General features: G+C 40.4%; 1 protein-coding gene across 3 annotated transcripts in view; it reads left to right on the forward strand.

Annotated features, from left to right (window-relative positions):
- RRAGB (Ras related GTP binding B) overlaps window positions 1-23,976 on the forward strand; it is a 53,163-nt gene that overhangs the window by 25,748 nt on the left and 3,439 nt on the right. For 2 of the 3 annotated variants that reach the window (XM_084791091.1, XM_084791092.1), the window contains 3 exons: window positions 1,978-2,069; window positions 7,687-7,802; window positions 8,726-9,371. In XM_084791091.1, the coding sequence (XP_084647217.1) occupies window positions 1,978-2,069; window positions 7,687-7,802; window positions 8,726-8,823 (306 nt within the window). In that variant the 3' untranslated portion in view covers window positions 8,824-9,371. Of the gene's footprint in view, window positions 1-1,977; window positions 2,070-7,686; window positions 7,803-8,725; window positions 9,372-23,976 lie in introns of those variants that run through there. The other variant, XM_084791093.1, reaches the window with a different exon arrangement.

Consider the following 23,976-nt stretch of genomic DNA (forward strand, 5'->3'; position numbering starts at 1 on the left):
TATTTTAGCTATTGTGGATGTCTGTCATTTGTGCTAGTCAAGACTTGGGCTCATCTAGTAAAGGCTTTTAAACAGTTTGTTATAGACTTCTTTAAAATTAAACGTTAGGTACTGCCCAAGAGCAGCTTGATATTTTTATTTATTTCCACTTTATATTATTTTAATCTGGAGGCCATCTTAATTAGGCAAGATTTAACAATTAAGCACACACCTTTAATCCCAGCACTTGGGAGGCAGAGGTAGGTGAGTCCAGGAGAGAAACCCTATGGGGGTGGGTGAGATAATTGAGAAGACACCAAATGCCCTTTGACTTGGGCTCGATTTATATTCTGATAAGCTCATTGCTTAGCAGTGCAAATTCCCTGAGTGATCAGACCTTCACTTTTCTAATCTTGGAATTGACCTTTGCTGTTGTTGTTGTTGTTGTTATTGTTATTATTTATTTGTTTATTTATTTTTGGGTTTTTGAGATAGGGTTTCTCTGTGTAGCCTTGGCTGTCCTGGACTCGCTTTGTAGACCAGGCTGGCCTCAAACTCACAGCTATCCGCCTGCCTCTGCCCCTCCCCCCCTCCCCAGTGCTGGGATTAAAGTCATGTGCCACCATGGCTGGCTGGGAATTGACCTTTGTATTCTGGAACCTATGGTTCCCTGTTGCTGTTCAGCATCAAAAAAAAAAAATTGCTCAATATATTCCAAGCCTGGAAAAATTCAAAATATGTTTTTTACTGACTATTGCTTACTCATCACAGTAAGCCAAAAGTCATACCATCATGAGTCAAAAAATCATCTCTAGAGAATACACGAATGATCTAACCAAGTTATAACTAAATGATTCTGGGTATATTTTTAAAATAAATATGGAAATTGTTGGCAAGGATATGGCACAGAGGCCAAGAAACAGGATGCCAGGTAGCAACTCAGTTCTTAAAACTAGGACCTGGGGCTGGAAAGATGGCTCAGAGGTTAAAAGCACTGAGTGCTCTTCCTGAGGTCCTGAGTTCAATTTCCAGCAACCACATGGTGGCTCACAGCCATCTATAATGAGATCTAGTGCCCTCTTCTGGCCTGCAAGTATACATGCAGGCAGAATACTGTATAATAAATAAATAAATCTTTAAAAAACTTTCTGTTAAAAAAAACTGCAACTTTAAAGCTGGGTGTGGTGGTGCATGCCTTTAATCCCAGCACTGGGGGGGGGAGGGGCAGAGGCAGGCGGATCTCTGTGAATCTCTGTAGGCCAGCCTGGTCTACAAAGTGAGTTTCAGGACAGCCAAGATAACAGAGAAACCTGGTCTTGAAAATCAAAACAACAACAACAAAAAACGCCCCCAAAATTCTGCTACTTTGACAGTGACCCCCACTCTTCCACCTTTGATGCTGGGGCTTGCCTTGCCCTCAATGACAACTTTGTAAAGCTCATTTCCTGGTATGACAATAAATTTGGCTACAGCAACAGGGTGGTGGACCTCATGGCCTACATGGCCTCCAAGGAGTAAGAAGCCCTGGACCACCCATCCCAGCAAGGACATGAGAGCAAGAGAGAGGTCCTCAGCTGCTGAGGAGTCCCTGTTCCAACTCAGCCCAACACTGAGCATCTCCCCTCACAGTTTCCATCCTAGACCCCAGAATAATGGGAGGGACCCAGGGAGCCCTAATCTATTGAATACCAGCAACAAAGTTCACTGCACCTAGAAAACAACAGCAACGAACTAGAATGACCAAAGGACTCACAGTTGTCTGACTTACTTGTTTGCTTGTTTATTGATTTTTTGAGACAGGTGTGTAGCCCTGGCTGTTCTGGAATTCACTCTGTAAACCAAGCTGGCCTCAAACTCAGAGATCTGCCTGCATCTGCCTCCTGAGTGCTGCGATTAAAGGTGTGTGAGACCCCACTGCCTGGCTCCAGATGTCTGTTTTAATTAGTAATAGTGATATGAGTATTTGCATGAATTAAAAAATAATATCCCTTTTCACAGGTGATTTCTCATTATCAGTGTAAAGAACAGCGTGATGCTCACAGATTTGAGAAAATCAGCAACATTATCAAGCAGTTCAAGCTGAGCTGTAGGTAAGAGACTTTCTATATCGGAACTGTTCATGCCTGGGAAATAGTTGTCATTTTTGACATTCAAAGAAACTGGTTGACTGCATTTATGTTTACACTAGATTAATCAAATAAGAAGTTGAGTTCTAAGGGATCCTGCAACTGACTGAACTGTTGCCCATTGTCCTTTTCATATAAGCATAATAGGCTTATATTTTGAACATGAAAAGTAATTGGGCAAGGATATTAGTTCTTCATGGGAATTTAAGAGAAAAAGTTACTATATTCAGGAATTTTAAAGAAAAAACAACCCAAGTCCCATGCATCATGTGAACCAAACTGATACAAAAACATATAAGAATATGCAAGTTAACTAACCTTTTGAGATCTTTGATACCATCTGGGAAATAAAAATAAAATATCCAGAGCTTGACGAGGTGGCTCAGTGGTTAAGAGCAGTGCCTGCTCTTCCAAAGGACCCAGGTTCAACTCCCAGCACCCACATGGCAGCTCACAACTGTCTGTAATTCCAAGATCTGACACCCTCACACCAATGCACATAGATTAAAACTAAATAAAATATATTTTTTTAAATATCCAAGAAAGTTTTGAAAAGGAAGAGGGAACTTGTGACCTGGTGAAGGAGAAACCCCTGGATTTTTAGAAAGGAAACACCGTTGCTAAGAAGGAAAGAGTGCCAGACTATCAAGCAAGGCACAAGTGGAACAGGTGAAAAGTGTTGGCATGTGAGGATAAGAGCAGCATAGAGAAGAAATAAACTGAGTTGAGAGGGAAAATCATCTTCAGTAGAAACAGTGAGCAACAAGACAGGAACATACCAAACTGCCTCCCCTGGAATCAAGGGCACCAAGAAGACCAGGGAGAAGCTGTCCCCTCCTGAGCATGACTGTCATAGGAACAGGGATCCGGAGACACAGCCAGGAACTGGACACACCAGAAGCATTGAGACTCCCAGGGATACCAAGGTAGACATACAACAAGGCAGGAAGAATCAAGAGCCCCAGAGTGACTAAGCTAAAGAATAAAGGGAAAGCACTACCACCAGCACTGCTTGCACAAGCAATAGCATGGTGACACTAAAGAGTTATGGTGAACCTGGCATGCTGTTATGGATGGACACAAGGATTTGCAGGCAAGATGTATGGGCCACTAGCAAATAAACAGCAGGGGTCTGGGTTCAAACACAACATCTTATGACAGAAGTAAATACAAGTATTGGCCCTACTTTCATGTTCCCTCAGAGCCCCAGACTCACAAAGCTCCTCATGGAAGCTGTGATCAGAAATAATCCAAAGATAAGGCTGTAGGTGGCATGGAGTGTTTCAGACTGGAAACTACTGCAGAAAGCAAGTACAACACAGAGCCTTCTTATAACAGGGAAGACATACTCCTTTAATTTGTTTAAACTGCAGAGACTGACAGCTGTCTATCTACAGAAACAGCTAAAAGAGATAACCAAAGTGGGAAGCAACTATATTCATCCCAAAGAAAGAAAGAAAGACTAACATTATGATAGCTTGTTTTAGATATTATTTTATGTAGTTAATAACTTATATGTTTGTATTTTAAGTGTTCAATGCTTTTATTTTAATTTGTATCTTGGAAGAACAGCCTTTATAAGAATCCTTACTTTTTTTTTTGCACCTATTCTTTGTTTTCTCTATTGTTTCTCATACCTGTAGCCTTGTTCTTTTCCTTTTCTTATACTTTATTCCTTCCTTTCCCTTTTCCACATTCATTGCTCTTTTTACTTTTAATCCTTAATAATCTTGGCTGTAAACAACTAAAATACATTTTCCATAGTGTCCTAGTCCCTCTGTCTTGAACCTTAAAGACAGAAGGGAAGTACAAAGGGTTTTTACAGCATGCTAACACCAGGCTTTTTGTCAAACCTTTGTTTCTGTTACTGGGTTGGCTTCACTTACTAAGTAATTATGAGAAATACAAACCCAACTAAAGGCAGGTCACCATGAGGACTCCCAGAAAATAAACAAAATAAGCAAGAAAAAGAAACAGTAAAACTAGAAGCCATATCTCAGCAGATACACAAAATACAACAAAGTATAGCCAGAGAGAATGAGCCACTGTGACACTGAGCTCATGTGTTCATATGCTCACCGTTCCTCCGTACTACTGGAAAGAAAAGATTTCAAAGTCCTATTTAAAAGATACCAGTATTCAAGTAAAGGACTCAAATGACCAGATGGCTGAAGTAAGGAAATCAATTCAGGGCCTAGGTACTAAAGCTATCAAAGTAGATGGAAAGGTCAGCAGTGTGGAGGCAAAATGCAAAAACCATATAGAAGACATTCACTAAGGAGGTTGGGGTTCTGAAAAAGAACCAAGCTAAACTTCAGAAAATGAAAGAATCTATCAAAAAAGCACAGTGAGAAGAATCATCAGCATACAAAATGAAGCAGAAGAAAAGAATAAGAAAAATAGAGGACAAAATACCCTGAGGTATAGATAAAGAAAAAAGTTAACATGGCCAAAACTTGTAGGAATTCTTAGGATACGTTCAAGAGCCCAGACTTAAGAATCTTAGAGAAGAGCTAAGATAAAGTGTTAAGGCATCAGACTGGAGAGATGGCTCAGTGATTAAGAGTACAGAGTTCAGCTGGGCATGGTGGCACATGCCTTAATCCCAGCACTCTGGAAGCAGAGGCAGGTGGATTGCTGTGAGTTCGAGGTCAGCCTGGTCTACAAAGTGACTCTAGGACAGCTAAGGCTACACAGAGAAACCTTGACTCGGAAAAACCAAAAAGAAACTAACAAAAAGAGTACTGAGTTTAAGCCTGGCATGGTGGCACACGCCTTTAACCCCAGCATTTGAGAGGCAGAGGCAGATGGATCGCTGTGAGTTCGAGGCCAGCCTACAAAGTGAGTCCAGGACAGCCAGGGCTACACAGAGAAACTCTGTGTTAAAAAATCAAAAACAGAAAAAAAAAAAACCTGAGTTCAGTTCCTCCCACCCACATGGTGGCTCACAACCATCTGGAGCTTCAGTTCCAGAAAATTTTCACATTGTGCACAGACATACATGGAAGCAAAACAAATAAAATAAATCTAATTTTTAAAATTGTAAAGCCATAAGCAGAATATTCGATGATATTAAAACAGAAAAAAACCCAAAATCTAGGGAAAGAAACGGATAGCCAGATATGAGGTATTTTCAGCCCCCAGTAAGCATGACTGAGGAAAAGCCCTGCCATGACAAATCAGCCAAAATTATAATGAAAAGAAATGTATTATGGAGAAAATGCCAACTCACTGCCAAGGCAAGCGTCAAAATAACATAAAATCTTTCATCACTAAGCCTAAAAGCTGGAAAAACATGGCATAATATATTTCAAGCCCTGAAACCAAACAACTGACAACTAAAATTGCTACATCCAGGAAAGCTATCTTTTAAAGTAAATGAAGAAACAAGAACATTTCAAGATAAGCAAAACTATGGGAATTCATGACTACCAAACCAGCACTTTAAAAAATACAAAAAACAATACTATACACAGCAGTCTCAGCACCGGCACAGCAGCGCATGCCTTTAATCCTAGCACTCAGGCAGAGGGAGGCAGATCTCTGAATTCGAGGCCAGCCTGGTCTACAAAGGGAGTCTAGGACAACCAAGGCTACACAGAAACCCTGTCTTGAAAAACAAGAAAGAAAGAAAGAAAGAAAGAAAGAAAGAAAGAAAGAAAGAAAGAAAGAAAGAAAGAGAAAGAAAGAAAGAAAAACAGACAGACAGGGTTCCTCTGTGTAGCCTTGGCTGTGTAGACCAGGCTGGCCTCGAACTCACAGATCTACCTGCCTCTGCCTTCCCAGTGTTGGGATTACAGGTGTGTGCTGCTGTGCCCAGTCGGCTGGCTATATTTTTATATTTAGGAATGCATGCACACACACAAGCAAGGCGGGGTACATGGGAAAGTTCAGAGGAAGGAAAGTGAAAAGGGAAAGGATATATTATAATCTTAAAAATATTTTTTAAAAGTAGTCCTCTTTGTACATCAATAATGAACTTACTACAAAGGAAATTGGGGGAAAATGACATTCACAATTGCTTCCAAATAAATAAGTAACCTAAATTAGACCACATGAAGAAAGTGAAAGGCCTTTAAGATGAAAACTTTAAAACCATAGAAGACTAAAGAAGACAGTAGTAGATGGGAAGACCTTTCATGCTCATAGATGGCAATATTAATATTGTAACCATATTACTGAAAGCAGTACAAATAGTCATTGTAGGCTCCATCAAAATTCAAATTACAGTCTTCACAGAATTATAGAAGCCAAGTCTAGGATTCATATTGAATTACATAATCTTGAATAGCCAATGCAGTCCCAAGCAGAATGACCAGGACATAATAATCTCATATTATACTACAGAGCCATAGTGACAAAAATGTTGTGATACCAACACTAAAGCAGATGTTGATTAATAGAATACTATAGACCAGTGGTCCTCAACCACTGGTGAGTCATGACTTCCTTGGTAGTTGCATGTGAGCTATTCTGCTTATCAGGTATTTATAGCATGATTCATAACAGTAGCAAAAATACAGTTATGAAGTAGCAATGAAATAGTTTTATAGTTGGGGGTCACCACACATAAAGGTTTACAGCATTAGGGAGGTGAAGAACCACTGATCTTCAGAGATACTTGCACATCCATGTTATTGCTGATCTACTAACATTATCTTTATAATAGATCCAGGCTTGGTGCCCATCAACAGATTCACAGATAATGAAAACTTAATGCATATACAGTATGAAATATTATTCCTCACAAGGAAAAAGAAACATTTGCAGGAAAATAAATAGAACTTGAAATACTATGTTAAGTGAAATAAGCTACTCAAATACAGTGTTTTCCCTTGTATGAGGAATCTACATTAAATTTGTGTCTCTTGGGGGCTGGAGAGATGGCTCAGAGGTTAAGAGCACTGTCTCTTCTTCGAGAGGTCCTGAGTTCAATTCTCAACAACCACATGGTGGCTCACAACCATCTATACTGAGATCTGGTACCTTCTTCTGGTGTGCAGGTGTACATGCACTATACATAGTAAATCTTAAATTTGTGGCTCTCTGTGCAGGTCATAAAAATAAGAAATGGGACCGTGAGAGAGTAGGAAGATATCTTAAGTTTGATTAGGGAGAAGAAAAGAAAACATGATGCACATGACATGATAACAGATAGGTGCACTATTTTAGGGGAAAGGGGGCTAGCAGTAATGAGGGGAGAAGGTTCTTGGAGAATGCGGGCAAATATGAACAAAGTGTGTGTGTGTGTGTGTGTGTGTGTGTGTGTGTGTGTGTGTGTGTGTGTAAATTGCCATAATAAAACCCATTACTTTGTATGCTAATTATAAGAACTATTAGCAAATCTTTGGTAACACTTTTTAATATATGTCTAGATTGAAGCTCACTTTCCCTTCTGAGTCTACATCAGTCCATATCCTATTTCCTAGTCACTCTCTAAACATGTTAAGTTAATCAGTACAGTGTCCTTGGACATTTAAAATGTGGTAAATTAAGATACAGTACCATACTGCTTTCTAATATAATAAAAAGCAACTTATTTTAGTCTTTTCTTTAACTACCATTTTCCTTTCTCCCATAGCAAGCTGGCTGCCTCTTTCCAGAGTATGGAAGTGAGGAACTCTAACTTTGCTGCTTTCATTGACATATTTACATCCAACACTTACGTCATGGTCGTGATGTCTGATCCATCCATTCGTAAGTTTAAACTTGGCTGACAAAGTTTCAAAGTCATAGCATTTTTAAACAAATGCCATCAAGTTAGTACTTTAGTAGATATTTAAAAATTATTTCCAGGTGAAGTAGTTGTACAATAACATGAAGGCACTTAATCTCACTGCACTGTACACTTACAAATGGTAAGCATGGTAAAGCTGATATATTATATATAAATAATGCATAACATATACACATCCATCCATACATATAAAGCCACAGTGAAAGAAATTACTACTAGTGGTTATAGTAGTCATGTTGAATCACTTTATTTAATAGGCATAATTTTAGGGATGAAAAATAATTTTTCTCACGTATTGTTTTTCTCCATGAGAAGTTAAGAATTCAGATTACCAAAAAATTTCAGATTACTAAATTGATGAGTCTTAAAGAAATGAGAACCCAGATCTCTGAACTTGTAAAAGACTAGCCACGTACCCTCTAAGTTATTAAAGCTGAGCCACTTAGTGGATCACTGTATGCTCTACAGCTGTGTATTTCTGTTCTAGGCGTTAAGGGGCAGTATTTATCATTTCCATACCATGGAAGCGATATCCCTACAACCATTAGATTAAAGGTTCTCACAGTATTTCCAGAACATTCCTGTGTGTTTAAATTATCTCTCTTCTTCTGGTTCTATCTATTTTAGGTTAATACTTAAAGGTAACAAAAATATTGAGGTTTATTCTATTAGTCTCAAACCAAAAGATTGTGAAATTTTATGTTTAGGATATATGCAAATCTGCTTTAGAAATATTAAACCTTGATAGCTTGAGGCTTCCTGCTCCTGTATTCTGGCATACATTGAAGGATTTGGATCTTTTAATTTATTTGCTTTTACTAGACAGACATTCCTTTGACTGCCCTTCTTACTCTGTTGGGTGTTTCCCTGCCCCCACCCTCAGCTTCTGCAGCTACTCTGATCAACATCCGCAATGCCAGAAAACACTTTGAAAAGCTGGAGAAAGTGGATGGACCAAAACAGTGTCTTCTCATGCGCTAAACATTGCTGACTATTGTTTCACACAAAAATATTGAAACACTGTTTCTTAATTTTATTGTTGTATTCATATATGTAGGCTCTGAGATATTGTGATGCTTATCACTTCTGTCTTTCTTCTCTACTCCCAGTCTTAACGCTTAACTTTGAATGCTATTTATTCAAATAGCTTGAGGAGGTAGAACATGAGGTGTCCATGAAGTTGGTGTAACGTATACGTAGGTGATATATGTAAGTGTTCTGATAACTTGATTCTAATGGTGTTTCCAGTGTTCTGATAACCTGCTTTTAGTAGTTGTGTATGCCAAAGTCCTTCTCAGCACCCTCTTGTATTCACTATCAAATATATCCATGTAAGTTTGAAGTATTACTGTTTTCTCAGCATGAATTAAAAATATTCCGTAACTCAGCCAAGCACGGTGGTTCGTGCCTGTGACCCCAGCATTTGGGAAGCAGAGGCAAGAGGATGACTGCAAGTTTGAGGCCAGCCTGTCTGCATAGGGAGGTCCAGGCCAGCCAGGGATATATATATCAAGAACTTGTCTCAAAAACTCATATATACATATACATACATATGTGTATATGTATATATATTCCTTAACTTCAATTGTAAATAAACTTGTGCTGTTAGGGATTTCAGTGTCTGTGTTTCTTTTTCTTGTATCTTGAACTTTGCACTAAGAGCTAAAAGGGTCACTTATGTTAGAGAATAGAGCTTGCTTATTGGGGAAAAGTAAAAACCAAAGTTAGTGAAAGACTAGAGCCAGATTTTAGCCTCATTCCAGGGAATAGTTTAAATGCCTGATATCTATGGTATCTGAATTTTACAGTCAAATGCCAAACACAAGAAGCTACTGAGCAGGATAATTATTTGAATTCAATGTTTAAAAATTAATTTATTTGGGCTGGAGAGATGGCTCAGAGGTTCAGAACATTGATTACTGTTCCAGAGGTCCTGAGTTCAATTCCCAGCAACCACATGGTGGCTCACAGCCATCTATAATGTGATCTGGTGCTGTCTTCTGGCCTGCAGGTATACATGTAGGCAGAGCACTGTATACATAATAAATAAAAATATATTTTGAAAATTAATTTATTTATATTGTAAGGACTGACAGAAGTTGGAGAAGCTATATTAGTCATCTAGGCCTCCAGTGCTGGTGAGATGGCTCAGTGGATAAAAGCCCTCACCGCCAGGCCAGACAAGCTGAGTTCAGTTTCCAAAAACTACATGGTGGAAGGCAAAGACTGTTCCCTGCAGGTTATCTTGAGATCTTGACACGGGTACCCACATACATGAACGAATACCCAGAGAGACACGTTGAATAAATAAAATGTTAAACGATTAAAAGTAATTCTAGGAAGTACCTAGAGAATGAATGAAGAAAATCTGGATGGAAAGTAAGATTTAGGAGATGAAAAATGTTGAGTTCCAGCTGTGGTTACCATTTTCATGATATAATCCATAACTACAAATGAGATGGACCTTAAAATCTTAATTGGAATTGCTGTCACCTCTAAACTTTTGGTTTCCACTAACTGCTAACAGAATGATAACAGACCACACAGGCACGTGTTGGGGGAATGCTCAGCCTATTGCTCCTGTGCCTCATGGTATAAAATGTCTTTCGGTGCCAGGTATGGGATGTATGCCTTTAGTCTACATAGATCTTGACTCAAAAAATTAAAAAAAAAAAGAATGAAAGAAAAAAGAAAAAGCATTATCTTCCAGCATGTCTTCCTCTATCTTGGTTTATTATTCCCACTTGAGAAATAAGAAGTTTTTATTAAGTAGAAAATAACATGTTTTTAAGCAAAGTACCCTATGTTACATAGGCTCAAAAGAATTTCATAAGAATTTTTTAGATTTATTTATTTATTATTTATACAGTATTCTGCCTGCCTGCCAGAAGAGGGCACAGGATCTCATTATAGATGATTGTGAGCCACTATGTGGTTGCTAGGAATTGAACTCAGGACCTTTAGAAGAACAGCAGGCAATGCTCTCTCTTTTTTTGTACAGATTTATTTACTTTATTTATTGCATGTGAGTGCTTCATCTGCAGAAGAGGGTATCAGATTACACTATAGATGGTTGTGAGTCACCATGTGGCTACTGGGAATTGAACTCAGGACCTCTGGAAGAGCAGACGGCGCTCTTAACCACTGAGCCATCTCTCCAGCCCTCAGGCAGTGCTCTTAACCTCTGAGCCATCTCTCCAGGCCCTTGAAGGCTTTTAAGTGGGTAGGTAGACAATGGAAGTATGCATATGGAAATGTGGATAAAAATAAAAAGTAGAGAAGGAAGAATGCCATAGTGAAGTTGGCTTATACTAATATGTGAGTGGGATGGAACAGTGGCTCTCAGACTTTGGCATACATCACAACTGCTTAAACATAGCTTGTTAAAAAAGCATTCTTTGGGGCTAACACCTTTCAGCAGTTAGGAGCGGCCATTGCTCTTGTAGAGGACTCAAGTTTGGTTCCAGTACCCTTGTGGTGGTGTGCAACCATCTGTAAACCGAGTGCTGGGGTACCCAGCAGAGCCCTTTCTTGACCTGTAGACACCAAGTACACATGTGAGATATATATATATACACATACACATATGTATATATACATACATACATACACACACATACATGCACAATCAGGAAAAACACATAAACCCCGAATAAAAATTTCAAAACATGGGCTGGAGAGATGGCTCAGAGGTTGAGAGCACTGGCTGGCTGGGCGTGGTGCACGCCTTTAATCCCAGCACTTGGAAAGCAGAGGCAGGCAGATCGTTGTGAGTTCAAGGCCAGCCTGATCTACAAAATGAGTCTGGAACAGCTAAGGCTGTCCACTTTGCAAGTAGAAAACTGTTTAAGAAACTTACTGCCGGGCGTGGTGGCGCACGCCTGTAATCCCAGCACTCGGGAGGCAGAGGCAGGTGGATCGCTGTGAGTTCGAGGCCAGCCTGGTCTACAAAGTGATTCCAGGACAGCCAAGACTACACAGAGAGACCCTGTCTCGGAAAACAAAAACAAAAACAAAAAAAAAAAAAAAAAAAAAAAGAAGAAGAAGAAGAAAAGAAAAGAAAACGAAACTTAAGCATAGTTATATGCTATTGGAGAAGCAGAGCATTGAACTCCGGTAGTCTAATCCACAATGCATTCCCATTCATGAAGTTACATGACCTCCCTAAACGTAATGATGGGTAGGAGGTGCCCACGTGTATGCAACTTGTCTGTTAGCCTACCTTTGGATCTATTCTATAAAAATAGTAAAGCAAGCACTTACAAATCTTTCCCACTACATTTTCCCTGGAGCTTTGCTGCATGGATTCAGAAACTCTTACAGAAGCCAGGCAGTAGTGACTCACCTCTTGGGAAGCAGAGGCAGGCGAATCTCTGAGTTTGAGGCCAGCCTGGCCTACATGGTGAGTTCCAGAACAACCAAACAGAGAAACCCTGTCTTGAACCCCCCGCTTCAAAAAAAGAAAGAAACTCCCACAGTAGAAGATGCAAAACAGCTAACAAGAAAGCAAAAGGAAGGGGTTGGGGATTCAGCTCAGTGGTAGTGCGCTTGCCTAGTAAGCACAAGGCCCTGGGTTCAGTCCTTAGCTCTGAAAAAAAAAAGACAAGAAACCAAAAGGAAAGCCTCTAATACTTCAAGGATTTAGGCCACACCTAAGCAATTTTGGAATATTTAAGTTTTCTCTTAACTGCTACAGTGAAGGGTTATAGTCTCCACTTTACTCCAGAAGGAACAAAGTGTGTAACCATTTTAGGTCTCCAAAAACAATGCTTTGCAAAACACAGCTTATGGTTGCCTATGTAAATTTAGGGCTCCTCTTTAAAACAGGAACACTAATTTCTCACTAACAAAATTGCAAGCCCTATAATTTTAGTCAGAAAGTTTGTCCACTATCTATTATGGCTCAAACAATATCTTCAGAGCCCAAGACACAGGAGTGAACAAAACCCCCTTGATTCATGGACTCTCATATTTTAACAAGGGAGATGGACAACAACCAACTAAGTATGGTATATTGGGAAGAAAATTAAAACAATATTGGCTGGGCAGTGGTGGCACATGCCTTTAATCCCAGCACTTGGGAGGCAGAGGCAGGTGGATTGCTGTGAGTTCAAGGCCAGCCTGGTCTACAAAGCAAGTCCAGGACAGCCAAGGCTACACAGAGAAACTTTGTCTCAAAAAAACAAAAACAAACAAACAAACAAAAAACCAATATTGGAGGAAGGCATTCAGGTAGGCAGAATAATTATTCCCACCTAATTCCTTGAATTTGTCAATATGTTAGATAACAAGGAGAAATTAAGATTACATATATAATTAAAGCTACTGACCATAAGACTTAAGATTTTCTTAGGTGATCCATGTAGCACAACATATAAGGGCCTTTTAAAATTTGTGCCAGGAAGTCAGCACAATCAATATCAAGAGTGAGAAAAGCTGGAATCACTGTTATGGGGTTTAAAAGGAGAAGCAGGCAGCCACAAGCCAAGAAATGTGCAGAGCCACTAGGAACTGACAGAGGGATGGACGATGTGGATTCTCCAACAAGCTTAAGAAGGAACTATCCCTGTTAACACCTGGAGTTCAGACCTGTGAAACATGGCATCCTTCTGACCTCCAGAACTATAAGAAATTTCTATGACCTCAAACTACCAAATTCTGGATAATCTGTTGAAGCAAGAAATGAAAACATATTAGGGGTTCTCAAGAGAAAAAGAGGTGGGGATTTTGTGGTGGTGGTGGTGGTGGTGGTGCGTGCGTGCGTGCGTGTGTGTGACTATAAGGGGTTGGCCTATGTGGTTAGAGAGATCTGAAAAGTTCTAGGGGTCTATGGTTGGTAAACAGGAGATACACAAACAGACAGTGATGCTTCAGTCTGAATTCACATGTCACCACCATCTTGGTCTGGACTCTCTTTGTCTCCCTAGTCCTTGTGATCTTCATTAAAAGAATTCTGATGAGACACACGGAATGTAGCATCGAAGACAGACACAGTTAGTTTAGAGTATATAATTATGAGGCAAGGACAAACAATGGCCAAGGAGAACAGAGCCTTGAGATGCAGTTTAGGCAGGCTGAATCTTATTTTCTAAAAGCTCTCTTGTGAATAAATAGCTATTCTTGAGGGACATTGTCCTGTCCAGGTGACTGCTAAGTCTATTTGGGTTATGCATGAGTTATTTTCCTGTTGCTGTGATGAAACACCATGACCAAGGCAACTTAATAGAAGGAAGTATTTACTTGACCGAATGGGTTCAGAAGTTCGACTTTATCTTGGTGGGCAGCACCTGGGAGCTCACTATTCTATTAGATCCCAGGAAGCAGAGAATCTGAGGGTGAGGTGGGTGGGCAGGGTTTTTAGAAGCCTCAAAATATCTCCTGCTCTTTCCCAGACAATTCCACCAACTGGAGACAATTATTCTAACATAGGAACCTATATGGGCCGTTCTCACTCAGACTACCACTGGTTATGTCTTAAGGTTTAGTGGTACTGGCACCAGGTGTAAGTAGTTACCTACTTAACCCTTCATGCAGTTAAGGATGCCATGTTTCCTCCCAGGGCATGAAGTATGACTCAGGTCCAACTTTTCTGACAGCTATTACAGTTTTGATACTCAGTTTTTCTGGGTCTATTGCCAAGCAGTTGACTATGAAGGTGTCCAACCTAAATGTCCTCTAGGTCTCTACTATCTGTCAGTCTAACACTGTCTAACTCTGATATCAGCCGTCTAACACAAGAGCTAGAGAAACAGCAGAATTGAAGTTTCCAGTCCACATGCTGGCCCAAGAAAGCCAGTGCTAGTTAAAACAGGAAGAAAAGGGATGAGTGGCCCCACATATGTCAGTCAGGCCAGTCTCTTGCTACCAGACAGATCATCCTTTATTTTCTATTTGTTGTCTTCATTGGATAAAGATTACCCACAGTCAAGAGCCAATTTGATTTACTCCATCTACCAGCGCAAATGTTATTTTAATGTAAAACCTGGGTCGTGGACATGATATATTTATACAACTGATGGCCTAGTCAAGTTGACAGAAACTAATAATGAGTTTATTTTATTTAGGGAAAGCAGAAATAACCTTCATGGTGAAGTGATATTTGAACAAAGATGTGAATAAAATTAATGAGCCATGTGCATTAGAGGAAATAAGTATAAAGTCTGTGCTTTGGGAGGATTCTTGGAATCTCAGAAGAGCAGCAGCAAGATCAACATAACTAAATGGATGGAAACAGTAGTGAGAAATAGATGAGATGGTTTAATGAGGTTTTTTTTTTTTAATTAGGGGCAAGCATGATGGCTCCAGCAATAGAGCAAACCTGGCAACCTGAGTTCACTCCCCAGATCCTATGGGAAAGGAAAGGGAAAGAAATGACTCCACAAAGTTGTCCTGTGACCTTCACGTGTGTCCATATGCATACATGATGAAATCTAAAAATAAGTGCAGGAGAGGAAGACTATCATGTTCTTTAGGTGACAGAGGTTTTTGATGGTCATTCCCACTACAGTGGGAAAGCAACTAGAGAATTTTTAGGCCAAGGACTGATATTATCATACTTTCAAAACCTGACTCCTGCCTGAAAACGTGTTTTGAGGTATGAGTAAATGGAATGCGGGCTTTTAGAGTAGCAAATAAGATGTTGGGACTTTATCCCAGAATAATGAAAATTAGAAGGATTCTGGCAGTAGGCACGGTGGCACATGCCTATAATCCCAGCACTCGGAGGCAGAAGCACGACATTTTCTGAGTTCAAGGCCAGCCTGGTCTACAAAGCAAGTCCAGGACAGCGAAGGCTACACAGAGAAAACTTGTCTCAAACAAACAAACAACAACAAAAGGATTCTGGCTAGTTTGTTACAGCCCAAAGGGGTTCTTAATGAGGTGTGGCCAATGAGATTCAGGTATAAGCCAGGGTTTTCAGCTTGAGTAGCTAGGTTAATGGAGATATCTGAGACTGAGTAACTGCAGGAGAATCCAGCTTGAAAAGAACTGCTGGGCTATGTCAGACATGAACAGAGATATAGTCTAATACAGCAGTCTTACCTCAGGTGAGATGGAGCCTAGACATTCACATGTAGTCTTGATATTGTGTGAACCAAATAAACAGTAAGCGTAGATAAGATGACTGAGGAAGATAATTTAAAATGTTAGCTCTTGCAGAAAAGAAATGACTTCGCACAAGTATTAGAGGGTTGAAAGGTCTTAGTGTGACTCTTAGAAGGAAAACAAGCAAGCAAAGAAAGCAAGCTTTCGTCTTCTGTGCCCTTTATATAGGGTGTCAGGAAAAGGTGTGCCTAGATCTGGATTAAAGGTGTATCTTCCTACCTCAAATGATTTAACTAAGAAAAAAAAAATCCAGTAGGTGGCACAGGCCTGTGCTCCTAGCACTGTGGGAGGCAGAGACAGGTGGATCTCTGTGAGTTCAAGGTCAGCTTGGTCTACATAGTCAGTCCAAGACAGCCAAGGCTACACAGAGAAACTCTGCCTGGGGGGGGGGGCGTAATGGAAATAAAAAGAAGAAAGATCTCACAGGTTTACCGAGACACTTGGGTTTAAGTTCCAGATGTAGTCAAGTTGACAACCAAGAATAAACATCAAAGTTCACCCCTTGTCAACTCAATATACAATCTTATCTCCTTATGTAATGCTTTATTTCCAGATAAAACAATAGCCAAATCATAATTGTGCCCACACACATTGCCCAGACCTCTGCTTGAGTGAAGTAGCAAGCTCAGTAAGCTCTTTAGTACTACAGTGCACCTCCTCATGGACTGCACTTTCCACCTCCCCCCCCCCAGGAGCTTGCTTAGCCTGAAGTCTGGTTATAGGTCCAGAGGCAACTGCTGGTGGGCCCTCAAGGATGTCGGTATTGTCTTGCCCAGAGTCTCCTTCAGAGAAAGTCACTGCTTGTTTAACAGACAGTGAAGGATTAATTTCCAATCATTCAAAGGCAGAAAAGGCAATATTTCAGTGGATATGGGTGGGAGTACATCTTCTGAGGGTGGAAAAACTACTTCCACGGGTAAGATAATCCCTTGAGAATCTGAGACTTCAAAGCTGTTGGTGTCAGTGGGTCCTCCCATACATCCCTATCCGAAATTACAGAATCCCATTTTTTAAAACTATTTATTTTTATTTTACAGGCTTTGGTGTTTTGCCTGCATGCATGCCTGTGTGAGGGTGTCAGATCCCTGGGAACTAGAGCTATAGACAGTTGTGAGCTGGCATGTGGGTGCTGGGAATTGAACCCAGGTCCTTTGGAAGAGTAGTCAGTACTCTTTTTTTTTTTTTTTTTTTTTTTATTTATTTACTCTGTATACATTGCTCATGCTTGTTGTACCCCTGGAGGCCAGAAGAGGGCACCAGATCACATTATAGATGGTTGTGAGCCACCATATGGTTACTGGGAATTGATCTCAGGACCTCTAGGAAGAGCAGTCAGTGCTCTTAACCACTGAGCCATCTCTCCAGGCCCCGTAATCAGTACTCTTAATTGCTGAGACATCTCTCCAGCCCCTAGAATCCTGTTTGTTACCAACTGATGCCCTTTATCCACTGACATCCTCCGAGGCTGGGATTTTCACTGTAATTAAGCCAACTTTAAACTTAGAGTTTCTGGTTGATTTTCTACTATTTGAACTCTGTGGCTGCTGGAGAGAAGATTCTCTTCCAGGGTACACTTGGAACTCTTTAGACTGTCTGTGTACATCTGGAGATGGGCAGTCTTATCACTTATTGTTGTCCTTTGCTGTATTCTAAGATGCTAGAAGTTGGTTAATTTCATCATGGAACTCATTCTTTTCCTTTGTCAATTTATCCAAAGATGGTATGAGCAACCGACCAGTCCCACCATTTTCCTTATTTTTCCACAAATTTTGAAAATTTTTATATACCGTCACCAAATCCATTGCCTCTCACAATCGGCAAATCAGGATAAGCATTTGCAAAATAGTTCACACCATGGGCTTTTAGTTCTCTCTGATCTTCCATGAGAGGCTTCAGTAACTAGAGAAGTGTTCAGTAACTATAAGTGTTGGCAACTTGAAAAGCCCATTCCAGATACTTTAAATTTTTGTTCTTATCCTTCTGTTACTCTAGAACAGCGATTCTCAACGTGTGGGTTGTGACCCAATTGTGAGTAATACCCTGCATAGCATATCAGATATTTGCATTACAATTCAGAACAAGTAGCAAAATTAGAGTTATGAAGTTGTAGTGAAATAATCTTGTGGTTGGTGGTCACCACAGCATGAGGAACTGTATTAAAGGGTCACAGTATTAAGAAAGTAGAGAAGCATTGCTCTAGAGCCATTTCTGGTACCAAACTCTCTATTAGTCAGGGTTCTCTAGATGAACAGAACCAATAGAAAGAATATCTTTGTGTACATAGAAAGGAGTTTATTATAGTGGCTTACAGGCTGTGGTCCAGATCATCCAACAGCGACAGGCTGTGAACACAAAGTCCAAGAAGCCAGTAGTTGTTCAGTCCACGAGGCTGGGTGTCTCAGCTGGTCTTCAGTATACGCTGGAATCCTGAAGAAGTAGGCTGTAGTGCCAGTGGAAGAAGGACCTTGCCTGAAAGATAGCAAGAAGACAAAGAGAGCACGCTTCCTTCTTCACGTCCTTATATAGGCTTCTATCAAAAGTTGGGGCTCACAGGGCGTGGTAGCACACGCCTTTAATCCCAGCACTCAGGAGGCAGAGGCAGGCAGATCCCTGTGAGTTCAAGGCCAGCCTGGTCTACAAAGTGAGTCCAGGACAGCCAAGGCTACACAGAGAAACCCTGTCTCAGAAAAAAAAAAATTGCGGCTCCAACTAAAGGTGTATCTTCCTACTTCAAATGATTTAATTAAGAAAAAATCCTCAGGCAGAGGCAGGCGGATCACTGTGAGTTCGAGGCCAACCTGGTCTACAAAAGCAAGTCCATGACAGTCAAGACTACATAGAGAAACCCTGTCTCAAAAAACCAAAAAGAAAAAGAAAGAAAAAGAAAAATCTTCAGGGCTAGAGAGAGAGAGATGGCACAGGGGTTAGGAGCACCTGCTCTCCCAGAGGTCCTGTGTTCAATTCCCAGCAACCACATGGAGCCTAACTGGGATCTGATGTCCTCTTCTGGCATCTAAGTGTATATGCAGATAGAGACTCGTATCCAATAAATAAATAAATATGTTTTTAAAAAAGAAAGAGAAAAAGTTCCTCACAGGTGTACTCAGCCACTTGGTTTTTAGTTAATTCCAAATGTAGTCAGGTTGACAACCAAAAATAGCCATCACACAATCTAAATATGTGTCTAAATTTAATATTGAATTTTTTTTATAATCCATCTTTTCAACAAATGCTTCCTTCAGGCCTCTCAACAGTTGCAGTCAGCAGCCTCCATGCATTCACCTAGTCCATTCCATGAGGTTCAACTGCACCTGAGAGCTGTTTCCTCCAAGTAGAATTTTGTAAATTATGGGCTGTCACTTCTAGGATTGAGTTACATTTTAATTTTCCCCTCTCTCTTGCATGTTTACCTAGACAAACTGATTAAGTGTGGCCTTTGGCCAGTAATGAGGGGAAAAAAGACTTCAATTTAATAAGCTTCCAGACTTTATTGAAGCCTTCTATTAATCACATAATGATCTTAGAAACACATTTTCCTTCAGTATAGCCCTTAGATGACACCACAATCCCCATCACTACCATGAGTGGCAGCTCCAAGGAGACCTTGAGATAGAGACATAGTTAGTGCTCCACCCACAAAAACTATGAAAAGATAGTTTATTTATTTAGTCCACAAACCTTATCACAGTTGTTTCCTGACAATATGGTACAAATACAATAGGTTAAAATTTAAAGATGTTTTGGATTTGGCTCTGCTCTATTAGAGAACCTTCATCTAGTTTGGGTGAAATTATGCAACACTACATGAAGATAAGTCAGTAGAAAAATGTACATTGCTTCATTAGCCATAAAAATGCATTTAAGATACCACTATGCACCTTTCAAAATACAAAACATTTAGTTCTATACTTGTTTATTTCTGAGTATCCCCAGATTGTCCTTTCTTTGAAAAAATTGTCATTCTTTTTAAAAATTTATGGCATGCATTTTTATCATGTTCATTCCCAACTCCCTCCAAATCCACCCCCACCACTGTACCGTCTTCATTTTTTGTTGTTTGTTTGCTTCTTAGTAATCCATTGATTCCAATTTGTGTTGCCCATATACTTCCTGGGCATATGGTCATCCACTGGAGCATGATCAACTTACCAGGGACCCCAACCTTATAGGAAACTGACTCTCCCAGAAGCCACCAACTGTCAATAGCTCCTGGGATGTGTGGAGGCTTGTGATCGCCCCCCTCCCCCTAGATTAGACTGTTGGTTGGCATGATCTTACACAGGCAACCCCAGCTGCCAAGAGCTCACACGTGAAGCAGGCCTGTCACATCCAGAAGGCACTGTTTAGCTTCCATCCTCCCTCACATCTGGGTCTTGTGATCTTTGCCTTCATTTCTGTGATGGGCTCTGAGCCTGGAGGGTTATATAAATGCTCCATTTGTGGCTGAACACTCCACTGTTACTTATTCTGTGTACGCTGACCAGTTGTAAGTTTCTCTTTTAACCACTATCCCTTCAACCTCATCCTTTTTAAATTTTAAAATTTTGGTTTTTTGTTTTGTTTTTTTGAGACAGGGTTTCTCTGTATAGCCTTGCATGTCCTGGACTCCCTTTGTAGACCAGGCTGGCCTTGAACTCACAGCAATCCACCTGCCTCTGCCTCCCAAGTGCTGGGATTAAAGGCGTGCGCCACCACTGCCTGGCCTTTAATTTTGTTTTTTACTTTTTGGTTTTTTGAGACAGGGTTTCTCTGTGTAGCCTTGGCTGTCCTCAACTTACTCTGTACCCCAGGCTGGCCTCGAACTCACAGTGATCCGCTTGCCTCTGCCTCTGCCTCCCGAGTGCTGGGCTTAAAGGTGTGCTCCACCGCTGCCTGGCCTTGGTTTTTGTTTTTGTTTTTTGAGACAAAGTTTCTCTTGATTTATAGATCATGCTGGCCTCAAACTCACAAAGATCCTCCTGCCTCTGCCTCCTGAGTGCAGGGATTAATGGTTTATGCCACCATGCCTGGCTTCTAACCTGTCCTTTCTGATAAGTGTAATGGCAGAATTAATGTGACACGATGTTTACAACACTTTGATGTAATGATTCCTTTTATTAGGAAAAATAATCTAAGGAAATGGTCAAAGTATGTTTGAAGAAATTTCTTTCTTAAAGAAAAAATAATTCTGCACTACAAATAATAGCAAACAGTGGGAACATTTCCGATATGTAATGGTTGTCTAAAGTTGTAATACAATAGAGTATCATATTGTCTTGACTTGGACTGCCACCGAATAACAGAAAAGACCCGGTTTCTTTTGTTTTGTTGTTTTGGTTTGGTTTGGTTGGTTGGCTGGTTTTGGTTTTTCCAGACAGCCTTGTCTGTCCTGGACTTGTTTTGTAGACCAGGCTGGCCTTGAACTCACAGATTGCTGTAAGTTTGAGGCCAGCCTGGTCTACAAAGTGAGTCTAGAACAGCCAAGGCTACACAGAGAAACCTTGTCTCAAAACAACAACAACAACAAAAGTGTCATCTTTCATTAGGTAAACCGCATCCCCAAATGAAAGAGCATGTTTTTCACTAAAGAAATTGGAGAATGGATGTAGGAATAATAATTTTTAAAAAGCAGTTCATTTTGCTACAAGCTTATATATCTGAAATGAACTGGTAAAATCTTTTATGCATAGACCACCATTAAAGGAGGCATTAACAATCTTAAATCTGTAGAAGGAAAAAACTGTTCATTTGGGTGCCTGTTTCTGCCTCTATAACAATAGGCAGAAAGGAGGAAGGATATTTTGCTATACTTTTTAGTGGGAAGATAGTTTTTCTTGAATAATTCAAATATGAGTAAAATGACTTAATTACTAAGGCTTTCAAGATTTCTCATCCCAAATTGTTGGAACATACACCGAAAAAGATGAACAGGTCATTTGAGGAGGTGTAAGAGTATACTGTTTTATTTTCTATAAAATTACTTACAGATACTAAGAAGAAAATGTACATTTTTGGGGCACAGTAGATTAGACATGTCATTAAATATCCATTTATCTTGCCCTTGAGTAGATTTCCCTTAGAACATGGGAGAAGACCTGGGTGTACAGAGGATACTGATGCTGCTTCCTATCTACCATCTCTGTGCAAGGACTGCATCAGTGACCCAGAGAGGCCCCAGAGCAGGCATGGTAGCTTATCTTGCAGGATCTCATGGCTTCAACTTAAATGGCTTGCCCAAAGGACTGCAGAGTGGAAAGTAATGTGACAGAAGTCCATATATGTTCAGGAATCATTACTTGCAGAGAGTATGGGAGACAGGCTATGTGGTTGACTGGGAGACCTTGGCATATGCCCAGCACTCACTGTGCTCCTGACTGTGCTGCTCACGGTACTTATGAGAGCTTCTTCACTGTGTGTCCTTGAGGAGCTGGTTGGACAGATTATCAGAGAAAGGAACTTTTTGTGACTATTACTTTGATGTTACAGAATGGACTCAGTGCCTGTTTTGTTTTTAGAGAGTTAGGAAACCTGTTTTCCTTGTCACTTTTCTTTTCTTTTCTTTCTTTCTTTCTTATTTGTTTATTTATTTATTTTGTTGTTGTTGTTGTTTTGAGACAGGGTCTCTCTGTGTAGCCTCGGCTGTCCTGGACTCACTTTGTAGACCAGGCTGGCCTGTGCCTCCCGAGTGCTGGGATTAAAGGAGTGCACCACCACTCCAGGCTTCATTGTCACTTTTGTATTGCTACGAGAAGATCATGGCCTAAAGTAAGTTGAAGAAAAGGTTTACTTCCACTTACAGTTCTACAGAGCAGTTAAGAAGATGTAAGCTGGAGGCAGGAGCTGATGCAGAGGCCATGGTGTGGTGCTGCTTACTGCCTTGCTAAGTCTACTTTTTTGTAAACCCAACCCCAACCCACCCCCCACTCCCGGTAAATAGAGGACTTTAATATTTCTGTGCTGGTCAAATGGAACACAGGTGGGAATACATGGGGAAAGCTGGGGTTTGGGGTCCTTGCCTCTCAGGAGGGCAGCTTGTGTGAGGTGGGGACAGGGGTTGATGGGGGATGTGGGGTGCTCTTGGGAAACATCCAGGGAGTCAAAGTCTACTTTCTTATAACACCCAGGACCACCAGCCCAGAATGGTACTGTCCCAGTGAAATAGGCCCTCCCACATGAATCATCCATTAAGAATATGTACCACAGGCTTGTCCATAGGCCAATCTGGTGGCCCTCTTTTTCATTTAAAGTTCCCTGGTCCCAAATGACTCTAGACTCTGTCAACTTGACATAAAACAGCCAGTATGCCTTCCTTTTATGCTATTTTCTCTGAAAATCATCTCCAAATGTTTTGAGATACAGATGTGACAACAAACTAGATCAAACAAAGAAAATCAAAGTGAAAGAAAAAAGACTGGAAAGACACCACACCAATAACTGTCACAAGGCCTTTGGTAAAGGATTTTTTTTTTTGTTAAGTAGACTGTGTTTGTATTGTTGTTGTTGTTGTTGTTGTTGTTTATTTAGTTGGTTGGGGAGTTTTTTGTTGTTTTCAAGACAGGGTTTCTCTGTGTAGCCTTGACTGTCCTGGACTCTGTACACCAGGCTGGCCTGGAACTCACAGAGATCCTCCTGCCTCTGCCTCCCTGAGTACTGGGATTACAGGCATGCACCACTGTGCCTGGCCTGTGTTTTCTTTCTTTCTTTCTTTCTTTCTTTCTTTCTTTCTTTCTTTCTTTCCTTCCTTCTTTCTATTTTAAATCAGCATTTTTAGGTTTTTCTGAAAATTCCCATAAAGTACAGATATATGAGAACGTCCTATATATCCGGAACTCCCTCTAGTGTTCACTACCAGTAACATTTTGCCAAATGTGTGGCACGGTTGTTACAATTGATGCGCTGATAATGATAAATTAGGACTCACTGTTTTCTGTAATTTATGGGCTTTGACAAATAAAAAGGACAATGTCATACAGGATGGTTTCTTCCATCCAGCCTTTCCATGGTGTTCAATCTTTCTTACTCTTTTTTGTTTTCTGTTTGTTGTTGTTG

Source organism: Acomys minous (genome assembly GCF_964271855.1).
Source record: "Acomys minous genome assembly, chromosome: 7".
Classification (NCBI taxonomy): Eukaryota; Metazoa; Chordata; class Mammalia; order Rodentia; family Muridae; genus Acomys; species Acomys minous.